Below are 13,168 nucleotides of genomic sequence, written 5' to 3'. Positions count from 1 at the left end.
ATTTGAAGGGGTATCTTTAGCAATTAAAATAGTTTTCGAATATTAACAATATTAATATATTTATGCTTTGGAAAAGAAAGAAAATAGAGGGTGTAAAAGCAAATAGACTTATATATACTTTTAAGCTAAATCGACTGAAACTCAAATGTTTAGTATAAAATATATTTGTCTTTGAAAATCTACGATTAGCGTTTGACTAACCGATCAGACCAAAGGAATCTTTTCTTAATTAATTAATCAAATGTTACTCTACTTTGACATAAGTAGACTTTTGAGCGCAACCCAAATTATTGTGTATTCTATATATTAGAATTGGTTGAATTTTCTACGCGTTCTCCATAACACGATTGCACTGAATAGACTTTAAAAATTTATCGCACGATTTGTATGGCCGCGCGAAATATATACATGGAGAATCCGCCAATCAGGAGCCTAAAATAAAGGACGTTGCCTCATGTGTATTGCATGTACAACACACGTGATTGGCTGATTTCTCTGTGGATAAGAATTTTTATACGCAATTCTACATTCGGTCGGATCTCGAGTGGGGAAAAGAAGGGCCTATTTGACGTTTGTGACAGTTCGTCACTGGCTTGTCATTGTTTGCTACGCGCACGTGTCAGCGAAGAGGTAAGCCGCAGCTGTCATACATATATACACGTATATACATACGAATGTACATATATACGTTCAGATCAGGTGGCCGCGTGCGACAGTCATGACCGTTCGTGGTGATCGCGTACCGAAAAATATCACTGATGATCAATATATCGCCGCTGATTGAGGTCCGGGTTGCCAGCTGACTCGTACTCATCCGTAGATCACGATGACGAGCAAGAAGGGTCACACCCTTCGTATAGAGTCCGAGATCGATCGGAATCGTGAAGAGGGTAACTGGAAGAAGGTTATAGAGCTGGCGGAACATCTAAAAGTGCAGTATCCCAGCAACGGTAAAATATTTTCCGTCTTTCTCTTTCTGCGATTCTGCGAGGATTCGCCGACAACGCGTTCCTCCCACGCATCCTCGCGAAAGGTTATCCTCCCTTCAATGACATCCTGCCACTTCCGTTCGCGCTCTCTCGGAGACAAAAAAAACATGTCACCGTCATGTAAAGATCAAGGACAACACAGCATAGTTTGCATAAATGTCGCACTTTTTCTCTATTTAATCATATGCAGAGTGTTACGTATCTTCAATAACAATATTTCTGCATCATCATGCATGTAATTACTCTTTGCGTTGTAAAAATTAAAAGAAATTGATTTTTATGTAAAATGTACAATTTTTATCGCAACAAAATCTGATAAATCTGATAAATCTTGCTAAATATTGTTTTAGATGTTTCTCTTAAATGTCAATAAATATTTGATAAATTCATTATTTAATGTTTAAACATAGTCATGTAAACATAGAGGAAATCATATAATAATTTTATTTTGTATTACAGAATGTTTAGCAAATTTCTTATGCGGAGAGGGAAGATTGGAGAGTTTCTTGGAACAAACTCCACCAATAGATGCCAATATTAGTAAAGCTCGAAATGGATTGGTGGAAACACGAAAGTACTTGATATTAGCTGCTAACGAGAAAGATAAACAGGTATTGTAATGTTAAAATAAGAAAGAAACATGAGAAAATAAAAAAAAATTAGTTGTATATATGTAATATAAAGTTTGTCCTTTAATTATAATATATTCCAGGCTTTGGTTGTGCTGGATGCTCACTTGCTACTTGGAAAACTTCATTATGCAATGGGGATGTACGAAGATGCGCTTCACCATTATCAGCAAGCTGAACTAGACACACTTACAGAAAAGCAATTACCTTGTCGAAGTTTACGTATTATAGCAGAATCGTATGCAATTAAAGGTTTGCAATTCATAACTATTCTAGTTCCTTTCCTTTTTCTGACAATAGTGTAGTATGTTTTAGTGTAATAATTGAAAAGTACACATTAACAGCTTGCTTTTTATAGTCTCCTCTGTTTTCTCTTTTAACAGTAGTTTTTAAGTTTCATAGTTATATAGTTAGAGATAGAGATACATTGTTCTTTATGTGTAAGATATTAAGCATAGACATTTCATAATAGATATTAGAATTTGAAGCTATATATTTGAACAGTTCTATTGCATATATTTTCCTTCTGTTAACGTATGTTTATGCACTACTAATTTTACAGATAACAAATTAGACGCATTTATTTAATTCGTAAATTTCTTATTATCTAGTATATTCATTTATTACTATCCGTGTATGATTTAGAGAAAGAAAGATTTACTTTAGACACAGACAAACATTTGTCCTGCCGAAGACTGCGCATTATAGCAGAATCATATGCTACCAAAGGTTTGTATGCTTATTTGCTTTGTTTTGCTTATACTTATTTAGTAATTTATTTAGTGCATATCACACATATTACACTTATAATTCTGTTTAAGATACAAAATTGTCTGCTGGTATATGCTTTGGCTAGATTTATACAAGAATGTATAGCAGCATGTTACTTCATTTGCGCACTCTTTGATACTTATAGAGAGAATTCCAAAAAAATATTTTTCAAATAAGAGTAAAAATTTCATTTTTATTTTTTCCGAAATTTATTATTAGTATTATCTATTTATTTTTCTAACAAATGCAATTGAATTCATTGTCGCAGAGATTTATACAGGAAGCAAGTATAAAGGTCTTTATTAATGGCAATGAAATTATAATTATAAATAAGTTATAAGTTTTGTGAAATATATTTTGTTTAATCATTTTTTAGCACTACAAGACTACAAATTTTAATTTTATATCAAATCTATTTTCTACATTGAATGTATCAATATTTTTTGATTGATACTCCACACTGTTGTTTGTGTCAGGTCTCTGTCTTGAAAGGCTACCACCAAACTCCAAATCGAAATACAAGATTGCAGAATGGCATGAGCAAATAATAAAGTGTTACGAGATTTCTGGCGACTTGACGCTAGTGTATTTGCAAGAGCAGGACAAAATAGCTATGCAACAACAAAATGGTATTTCCACCATAAGCACAAACAATACAGGTAATTGATAGGCTCAAATTTACAAATAGCGAGTGACTTATTTTTTAACGTTATATTATCTATACAGGTACATATTCCTCTCAGTCTCCAGTTAGTACCACAAAGCATATCGGTCCTATCTTGGAGACCGCATTGCAAAGAGCGCCAGTACTGTATGTTCAAACCGGCAACATACAAGCGGCCATTAATCGTTACAGGTGCATATAATTACACAATTTGTAATATAATTCTTATATGTTATATGATTCTTATATAAAAATCATTTTATAGAGTCTATAAATCTTAATTTAAAAAACTCTTGCGTTTATAATACAATATTTATTAACATTATTTTTTCCATAGTTTTGTGTAGATTTATAATCTCTCTCACTTGTTTCAGGGAAGTTTTATCCGCTGTTGAATCTACAGCCACGCAAAGTCTGCGAGTAACGCTGACGAGACAGTTGGCGGAGGTATTACTGCGCGGTATAAGCGGCGCCGATTACAAACCACCGGAAGGACAAGGCGACACAACGGGTACGGTAAATATAACGAAAAATCTCATTTCCGTTAAAAAGGAAATACTATCGATGTTAATTACAGTTGCTGTGAGCAGACGGACAAATCATCAGTCGTCATCGGATTCGCCATGGAAACCAAAGAAGTACGCGGGACTGAATATGTTCGTTCCGCGAAACGAATACGAAGAAACAATTCTATTATTATTGATCAGCGAGGCGATGGCGGTGAGAGACGCCGTTCTCAGCCAATCGCCCGAATTCAAGGAAGCCCGGATACACGCGTTCGAAAATGCCACCGCTGTTTATGACCTGCTCACGGTCGTCGTCGTTAGATGGAGTCAAGTGGAACTTTTACACGAGGTTAAGACTGTTTTTTTTTCTTTTTTATCAAATCTTATTTTTACATTGTTGTTTCATCGTAAGACTCATCGTCATTTGTTACCTCCCAATAGTCTTTCGAAAGAGCGATGAAATTCTCTCACGAGGAGGCGCATGTATGGACGCAATATGCATTATGCTTAATAAGTATGGGAAGATATATGCACGCGTATAAAGTTTTGAAAGTAGTCGCGAGATTGTCGCCTCAAAAAGTAATGCCCTGCTTATTAGCCGCAAGACTGTGCTACGAACAATTGAATATGGTAAATATCTTTTCTATTCTCGTATCCATTTGCTTATAAGATCTAAAAGAAAATTTCAAATTGCTTATAAGATCTAAAAAAAAATTTCAAATTGATTTTTAGCAGATAAGCGAAGGTATCGAATGGAGCCAAAAAGCTCTTCAACGAGAGACAGCGAGTCCACAGGGAATGCAATCCAGATGTCATTTGTATATCGGAATCGGCCACAGTATGCTCTCCGCGAATACGATCGTGAAGCAAGATAAGGTGCATCATACGAATACCGCGTTGGATTGCTTTCAAAAGTATGCACCTCCACCCAATGCAAAACATGATTAACAAGAGATTCGTTCTCGTAGATTTTTCTTTGTAATAGAAAATTATTTTTTAATAGAGCGCAACAGTGTGATCCAAACGACCATCTAGCCGAGTACTACTTGGCTCACGAGTACGCGATAAACCGACAGATAACCGACGCTATTGTGCACGTGAAGATCGCGCTGAATTTACGGGCAGAACACATTCCGTCGTTGCATTTATTCGCGTTACTTTTGTCTGCGCATAAACAGTATTCCGAGGCGTTGCACGTAATAAATAGCGTATTGGAGGAATATCCGGACAACTTGAATTTTCTCTATGTGAAAGCGCATCTTGAATTACGAAGTATCGGTGGCGTCAATGCATTATACACCATCAGTCACATGTTGCATCTATGGAAAAATCTCTATGAGGATCAGACAAACGTTAATTGTAACGAGCAGCAAAGCGAGAGGCGAAGCGAGACTAGAAGCGTCTTTCAGCTTTACACATCAGAAATGTCCGATAAGGATTCTAGTGAGTTAATGCAATTAACAGAATAAATAATAATTAATAGAAAAATAACTTTAAATTATATAATTTTGTAAAAAGAGATTTAATTACATATCCGTAATATATTTTCTAATAATGTAATGCGTTCTATTAAACTCTAAAATCTAACTATTGATTTTGACATAAAATATACAATAAGTTTTCGATAGTTTCCTAAAAATTTAATCTTGTTAAATGGTAATTTTCGATAAGGTTCTCTGCATGCGCAATCGCTAGCTGCTTCGAGAGTTGAGCAAGCCCTTTCTGAAGTCGCCTCGTCGATTAGCTCGTTCACACCAAAGCCAGGGCCGCAGAGGGCGTGGCTGCTGCAACTGCAAATCTGGCTCTTACTTACGGAAGTTTTTCTCATCTTGGACCAGCCAAACGGCGCCGTTCTGTCTCTCCAAGAAGCTACCAATATCTTTCCATTGAGCCACCATATTATGTACACGGTATAATACAATAACTCGCGAGGCTTCTCGTTCTTCTCTACAAATCTCGATGTTTAAGAATTCTCAGATTGAGTCAGAAGATTATTATATAATGCTGCATGATAATCGAGCGCAATTATCTATTTACAGCGTGGCCTTCTACATGAATATAAACTGGAATATACAGAAGCTAAGCAATGCTATCAAAACGCTGTTTCAATTAATCCTTCACACATAAAAAGTCTACAACATCTGGTAAATAATAACTGCACATATTAATTCTCAAACATGTATCTTATACGATTATATACGATATTTTATATAATTTTCTTATATAGATTTTATACATGTTATAATTGCTATAGAGAGAGAAATTTATCAATTTACTGTAATTTCTGCATTAGATATTAACATGTATTTGTAGGGTCTTATATATCACTATTTGGGCAGTCAGAGATTGGCTGAGAAGACCTTGAGAGACGCCGCAAAAATCGATCCAAATTCTCATCAGACTTGGTATTATACAACCTTAATTAATCGTAATAAAGTTAATTGCGAATATATCATAAAATGATAAATCTATAACGATTTAATAATGATAGCTTGTTGCAACATTTGCATTTCACATAATTAGTTATCTTAAAAGTCGATAAATCAAGCACTAAAATATGAATAGAATCGATACATATATTTTGTCGTTTTTTTCATCCTACTCGATATTAATATTTAATTATATATACATATTTATTTATTTATTTATATTTATATAAAATTAAATATTAATATCGAATAAAATATATGTAATTGATATAATTTGCACGAAGAGAATGTCGTATTTTTGCAGGTATAATCTGGGAATGGTATTGGAATCATTGGGTGAAGTGGAGGCTGCTAGTGATTGTATGGCAACGGCGTTGGAGGTCGAGACGACGAATCCCATTTTACCGATTCTGTCGATACCGGTGACCTTCGAGTGATTGGAAAAAGAAGAGAGAGAAGTCTCCGATTTTTCTTAGGATAATAAAAACTCGACGAGATCACGGTTTATCTCTCTTACTGTATCTCCGCGGGCATTTTCTCGCCTTCCCATCAATAGTACCTGGACACGTTGTACTATTGTATAAACCTATTGTTGAAAGAGAAAGAGAAGATACTTTAATTGTACAAATAGTTGGTTGATGTAATAAATTCGAATAAAATCTTACCTCTCGATTCCGAGCATTCGCGAAACTATTGTGACGTAACTATTTCGTAAAAAAAAAACTTGCATTAATATGCATGACTTAAAATATATATTGCGTGTTTTACTGCGCTCCGGATACGAGTAATTATCGCAAAGTTGTATTCATTACGAGTTATCGTGGCCATTACAATTTAAAAAAAAATTACAAGATGTAAAAAACTTTGTAGCTCTTTTTACGCGTACAAACGTTCGATTACTTATGCGTAACTCGTATCCCGGGTGACTGCGCGCGAAATCTATTTCGATATCGTATCGGATGTCTATTTATTATTTTAGTTTGTCACGTATATAATAAGATCATTACTTTTTATTCGCGTACACTTGTTTTCATTACGTCTGACAATTCGCGCTCGCGCGCATCGAATGCGGATCACCGCGCAAAGCTCTGCGACAGTGCGCATACGTGATGGCCCAAATTTTGCGTGCGACGCGTACGAAAAATTGCACGGACGGACGGATGGACGGAAAAGTCTGGTGCAATGCCTCTAAAAATGTAGTAATTTATTTTTATAGAAATCGATACGGAGACACACGATAATATATTTCATCAGGGCGGCGTGACGGTCGATCTCCCTTTTTTCCTCCGTCTCTCTCTCTCCATCTTTTTCCTTCCTCTCCGCCTCATCCCTCGCTTTACAGGCGAGTAAAGAGTTGCCTTCCTTCGATCGTCGTCGAATACATCGGGTATACGCTCGACGCGTAATAACAGTTGTACATATATAGAACGCACACGCGAATGGTAGTCGCGTTATCGTTAGGAGAGGTAGCTATTTTCTTTTGTGTAATCGATATAATAATGTTATACATGCATGGCCTGGTTTCGCACACACGAGGGAAAACGCCTTGGATCGTCTTTGCCGGGAGGGTCGACCGGCGCGTATTGACGCGTATGCGGAGGCATGCTCGAGAGGACCACTCGAGAGAGCTCCTCTCCAATTTCAAGTTACATCCCTCGATATATCGTTAAGAGATATGCACGTTCCGGTCTGATTGATGGCGCGATTATAGAAACTGCGCGCGAGTCTGGGAGCGTTGCTAAAAGTCACTTATATCCGAGGAATCGGAATATCTCTCTTCTTACTTTCTTCAATCTTTCTCTACATGAGCATAATTTTCGTAGACGTAAAAAAAACTCGTACGTAATATTTAAAGAATTTATGACACTGAAATATTCTTGTTACGTTATAATACAAAATTCCACGCGCTCGACTTACGCGATTGTGTATAATAACGACGTATAAAGAGTGGAAAAAAGGTCATATCGATTCTGAGCGCAAATGTAAATGATGTAAAATGCGGAAAACAAATACATATATATTTAAATACATAATGAAGATTCATCGTGTCGAATCATCAAGTCCGGCGAGAGAGAGACAGACGTAGCTTTATATCTAAACTTTCCATCTTGTATGTTTACGTCTATCTACCTTTCGTCTCCCACCAACCCCAAAAAATTACGAGTATTCTTTAAATAAAAAATACTATAAGCGCAGCACATGGCTTTATATATGTGTATGTGTCTTTCACGTTCGATGTCAAAAAAGTGTCGTTTGCATCCCTTGCTCCCCAACTGCACATCACCTTGAATGGGAGATGATTAAAATAAATTGGAGAGAAAGAGAGAAGGGTAATTTTCCATCGAATTAAATAAACTCTGCAGTCGCAAGCTAAAGGGATATTGCAAGAGAAAATTACATCGTGTCGTTTCTTAGTTTTCTTTTACCGCGTCGAATATTGGGATATATTGCGCAACACAAAACGGAATTTCATTCTCTCTCTCTCTCCGTCCATCTATCTATCTTTGTCGGGGGGAGCCATCCATCCTGCTCGCGCAAGGACGCGAGGAATATCAATTTTTAACGGGCGATAGCGTGACCGTGCGCGAGAGACCATTACGGTAAAATTAACATTCTTTACTGCGGCTCTTCTATTAAATTCCCTTCCTCCACCTGCCTGTTTGCCTGCCTGACTTGCCTACCTACCTACCAACCTACCAACCTACCTACCTACCCACCCACCTATCTACACCTACACTTACCTACCTACCTACCTACCTACCTACCTACCCTGAGAAAACCCACCCCGGTACCAAGCGCGTCCCCGACTCTATACGCCCCCGTTCTCTCGCTCGCGTCGTCCCCCTCTCCCTGTAACGAGATTACCGCGGTCGTAGCGTTTCGCCATCCCGTTCTATCGCGTGTCGCATTGCGCGTCCTAGCGTGCGCAGGCTCGACGCACACGACGCGTCGCGTCATCGTGTGTAACGAAGATGATAATGATGATAATGATGATGATGATGATGATGATGATGATGATAATGATAATGATAATGATAACGATGACAACAACAATAGAGACTTTGGAGAGCCTCTCGAGAATCGCAGCGCGGCCCTTCGGACCGCGCGACCCAACGTCAATGACGCCAAGACGACGCTTCGGGGGTGTCGGCGACGGGACCGGCTGCGACGCAGCAGCTCCGCGTCTTTAACGGCGACAGGGCACGGCACGGCGTGGCGTGGCTCGCCGGCATCGATTTTTGCCGCGACGCGGCAGCGTTTCCCGCGAAGCGTGTCGGTGGTGTACATCCTGGCGCACGTACACATGTACATGCATATACACACGTATGTGTTGTACCGTATATCGTGCTTAGCGCATTACGCATCCGCAGAGCCGCACGGCTATGCGTTAAAATGCAATCGACCGGCTTTGTCCGATCCCCGCCCTCTTTTACCGCCACCCTTTTCCTCTCTTTTTTTTTTCCTACCACACCGGTCGCCCTTTTCTCTCCCTTTCGGGGAAGCGGAAAATCGCTCCCGAGAACGACGAAGGAGACCTTCCGTCATCGCCGCCTTCCCCTCCCTTCGTCTCTCTCTTCTCCCTCGCGTCGCGAATAATTTTTCCGCGAGCGCGCACGCGACGTCGCTAATTTGCCTTATCGACGACGCGCCGCGCAGGTAGCGTCGAGCGCGCGTAACCGCCGCGTCTCCGGGATATATCGGTCACGGTCACAACGACGACAGAGCGGTTAACAATTCATCGGACGACGCATACACATTTATATACGTACGTAGGAGCGGAGAGGCGCGGCGCGGACAGGAACGGCGGGGTGTTCCTGGCCGCCGCGTCGCCGTGTTCCTGGGCCGGAATGCGCCAACGATCGATATGTGCCGTGCGCTCGCTATACGCTCTCTTTTGCGAGAAAAGAAATTCGATGTCCCTCTCGACGAGAGAGAACAGGAGCGCTCGCGCTCGCGCGCGCGCTCATCCGCCCCCGAGAGAGAGAGAGAGAGAGAGAGAGAGAGAACAGGGGTCGCCGTCCCGATGGTCCCCTTCATGCATATTACGTCGCGCTACTGATCGAGGAGAGCCTTTGCTGAAACGCCGCGCGGCGTTCCTCGAATGTCCGGGATTCGAGTCGAATTTCGATGCCGTTCGCGTCGAAAATTCAGAAAATCCGAACCTAAGAATAGCAAGTCGAATCGAACATTGGATCAATCTAATGAATTTAGCAATGGCGGTAATAATAGTCGGCCGTTTATTCCGCGTTCCGGAAGATCGTTTAAACGCCCGACAAATAATTATACACGAATGATAACATACGAATGCTAAATTATTATCTCCTCGAGAATATGTATAGTAAGTTTTTGGCGCAAGAAATTCTTTCACGCATAATTAATCCTTAATATACATCTTTTCCAAAAGTTTCAAACATTCTTCAATTTTTTGCTGAATAATTATAAATATATTTTGCATAAAAAAACATTCCATACAACACAGAATATTATTGTAACGTTACAGCAATATTGCAGCAACGTTGTAATATTGCCGGGGATTGTATGGGATAATCGAAGAAAAGAATTGAGATAATTTTCTCCGACTTTAAAATGAATTCGTCCCCGAAGTACGAGTTTAAGATTCATGACAATTACGGGGGGAGGGGGGGGGGCTGACAATTTTCGTCGGAGACATCGGTCCGTATCTCTCCCATGATCGATCTCCGTGGAGCGTCATTCTGAATATAGAAACACCCTGTACGTACAGCGGTCGCAAACAACCACGCAACCACGTGAGCGAGACAGAAACCGCATCGCGTTCTCGCACCTGTCGCCGATAATTTCCCTCTTCTTTCGAACGCGACGAAAATCGACTTCCAGCGAAACGCTCTCCTCCTCCCTTCCTCCCTCTCCTCGCCTCCCTTTCCTCCCCCCTTTCGTCGCAGGTGCGACTACGATATGCGACAGCTCGGTTTCTATAACTGGAAGGAAAAAATACGCGCGTGCGAATGAATTATTCATCGCTCGCGACTTGCGTGGGTCATCTTCGTGGAAAAAACCGCCCTTATAAAAATTTTAGCCCCCCCTTTCCCCTCTACTTATCGTCCGTTCCGGACGAGAGCGCGAATGTTGCTCGCGGCGAGAAAGAAGACGCGTCGTCCAATAAAATAAATGAGCGAACGAGGGATAACGATTCCGCGGGTATTTATACGACGTTAGTAAGACAGCGACGGACGTTCAATAACGGGAATTCGTCGAGTATATGTATAATTTCGGTCAATTTCTCGCGAAGTGTTTAATTTCGACGTCGAGATCCGCGACAGCGAGACTCGTACGTCTCGTAAACATACGATGCACCTCGTAAATTTAATCAATTGACTCGCGCGTATCCGATACACGCGAGTCAATCGTGTCTCGTGCAATTTCGTCGTCGATAATTATCGAGAATATTTTTTTATACATTCTTGAAAATGCGTCTCCTCTCGACGAGCGCAATCTCCGCATGCACATGTACGGGAACGCAATGCAGAACTTTTGGAGAATATAACGTATACGTGCGATTCCAAAGTGGAGCAGACGGAGTACGAAGGAGAGAGAGAGAGATATCGGGATCGACAAAGAAAGAGAGAGAGAGAGAGAGGGTGGGGAGGAAAAGAGACCGAAATATTGCAAGAGAAAGAGAGAGAGAGAGAGAGGTATCAAAGAGCTTTTCGTATAGTCTTGTCTTATCTTTACAGACGTCCGTACAAAAAATAATCAAGAGGAGAATTTTATCGATAAATAATCAATTTTATTGCTTTTGTTCGCTCGGAACGTGATCGTTCTAATCCGTCGTTATCGGTGCGATTATACGTTATCTGACACCACCGTCAAATTGCCGCACTGACACACATACCAGGAAAGTGGAAATAGTATATAGGCAAGATGGCGAGGGCGGGGGAGGGGGAGGGGGAGGCTGCGGTGGAGGAGGGAGAGGAGCAAAACGGGCACCGAGAGAACGATTAGAAAGAGAGAGAGAGAGAGGGAGAAAGTAGGGAAGGAAAGGTAATGGGAGAAAGGCAAAAGGGGCGTAGGAAAGGGGTGCGGAGGACAAGGGCGACGACGACTATGACGACGACGGTACGGCCGGATACGATAAATTTTCACGCTTTACACCCGCCTGTAAATTCCTCGCCAAGGTGGAGACCCGTGCTAGAGCGCTCACCGATGAAATTGATCAAAATCAATACTCGGAGAGAGAGAGAGAGAGAGAGAGAGAGAGGGAGATGAAAGACGGAAAAAGAGGGAGAACGTGAGAAAATTACAGTGGCTCTCTCGTTCCGTCTTCTTTCTCTTCTCTCTCTCTCTCTCTTCGTCTTGGTAGATCCAATTTGTGTCGTCATCCACGAAAGCGATAGGTTTCTTCTATAGCGCGGTTTCTCGTTAAAAGGCCCTTATTTCATTAAAAAAGAAAAAAGAAAGAGAGAGTCAATCGATAAAAGGGTGATACCGAGGCCAACGTGCCGGTTTATATTATATGCGACAAAAGAGAGAGAGAGAGAGAGAGAGAGAGAGAGAGAGAGAGAGAGAGAGAGAGTCTATATAAAAAGATGATCATTCAGCCCGAAATCCCATGTGCGACGCACGAGGCTCGGTACCGGTTTGCGATCGCGAAACGTCATGCTGTTCCGCAACGACGAGATCTCCCACGATGAAGAGAGAGGGACGAGAGAAACAGAGAAGAAGCTACGACGTTGGTAAGACGACAATTGTCATTGGCAAAATCGATGACGAGAGCGAGGGACGGAAGGAAGCGCGAAGAAATACGAAGAGGAAGCGCGGGAAAAAAAGAGTCGCGCGCGTTTAGGGGATGCGGGAGACGAAGAAGGAGAAAAAGAAAAAGAAAAAGAAAGAGAAAAAAGAGATCGAGTAGAGGGTTCGCGGAAATACGGGAGTTTACGGGGAAAACGCGGAGAAACGCGCTCGAAGGGGGGAAAGGGAGATCGGATCGGCGTTCGCCGAAAAACGTCGTCCATTGCTATCGCTATCGCGTTCGGAGCGGTCTTCTCGCAGGCAGGGAAGCCCGGCTTTGACCCGGTAGCCGGCGCGACACGGCACAGTCCGCGCGGCCGCCTGACGCATTGCAGGTGCGCGCCGGCCAATCACAGGCCCGGTTAGTTCGTCCGGACTCGTCCTGTAAACACGACCGCACCCACCCCGCCGT

The 13,168-nt window shown here is 41.3% G+C and overlaps 1 protein-coding gene across 6 annotated transcripts; it reads left to right on the top strand.

Annotated features, from left to right (window-relative positions):
- Positions 1–493: 493 nt before the first annotated feature.
- On the top strand, positions 494–6,652 carry Ttc7 (tetratricopeptide repeat domain 7). 6 transcript variants are annotated; one of them, XM_083100059.1, is made up of 16 exons: positions 494–630; positions 695–950; positions 1,449–1,600; positions 1,702–1,870; positions 2,285–2,347; positions 2,866–3,048; positions 3,116–3,245; positions 3,428–3,564; positions 3,631–3,908; positions 4,001–4,189; positions 4,295–4,473; positions 4,563–5,002; positions 5,231–5,469; positions 5,599–5,703; positions 5,873–5,964; positions 6,293–6,652. In XM_083100059.1, exons 2-16 carry the CDS (start codon positions 827–829, stop codon positions 6,423–6,425), a joined length of 2,613 nt encoding a protein of 870 aa, XP_082956185.1. In that variant the 5' UTR covers positions 494–630; positions 695–826; the 3' UTR covers positions 6,426–6,652. The 6 variants fall into 6 exon arrangements, with proteins under 6 accessions (XP_082956185.1, XP_082956182.1, XP_082956180.1 ...); XM_083100056.1 differs by having other exon boundaries at positions 4,292–4,473; XM_083100054.1 differs by having other exon boundaries at positions 2,264–2,347.
- Positions 6,653–13,168: the final 6,516 nt, after the last annotated feature.

This window comes from Camponotus vicinus, unplaced genomic scaffold (assembly GCF_025532165.1).
Source record: "Camponotus vicinus isolate PSW18456_S1 unplaced genomic scaffold, iyCamVici1.0 SCAF_5, whole genome shotgun sequence".
In the NCBI taxonomy this organism is placed as follows: Eukaryota; Metazoa; Arthropoda; class Insecta; order Hymenoptera; family Formicidae; genus Camponotus; species Camponotus vicinus.
Note: the sequence above shows the minus strand (reverse complement) of the source record. Positions and strands in the feature narration are given on the sequence as shown.

What these genes read in the sequence shown, in the direction of transcription:
- Ttc7 (XM_083100053.1), top strand. Translation starts at nt 827, where the DNA reads ATGACGAGCAAGAAGGGTCACACCCTTCGTATAGAGTCCGAGATCGAT. An exon ending in CATAAGCACAAACAATACAG is followed by an intron (nt 3,049 to 3,115) that starts GTAATTGATAGG and finishes TTATCTATACAG; the next exon opens with GTACATATTCCTCTCAGTCT. An exon ending in CCAAATTCTCATCAGACTTG is followed by an intron (nt 5,965 to 6,292) that starts GTATTATACAAC and finishes GTATTTTTGCAG; the next exon opens with GTATAATCTGGGAATGGTAT.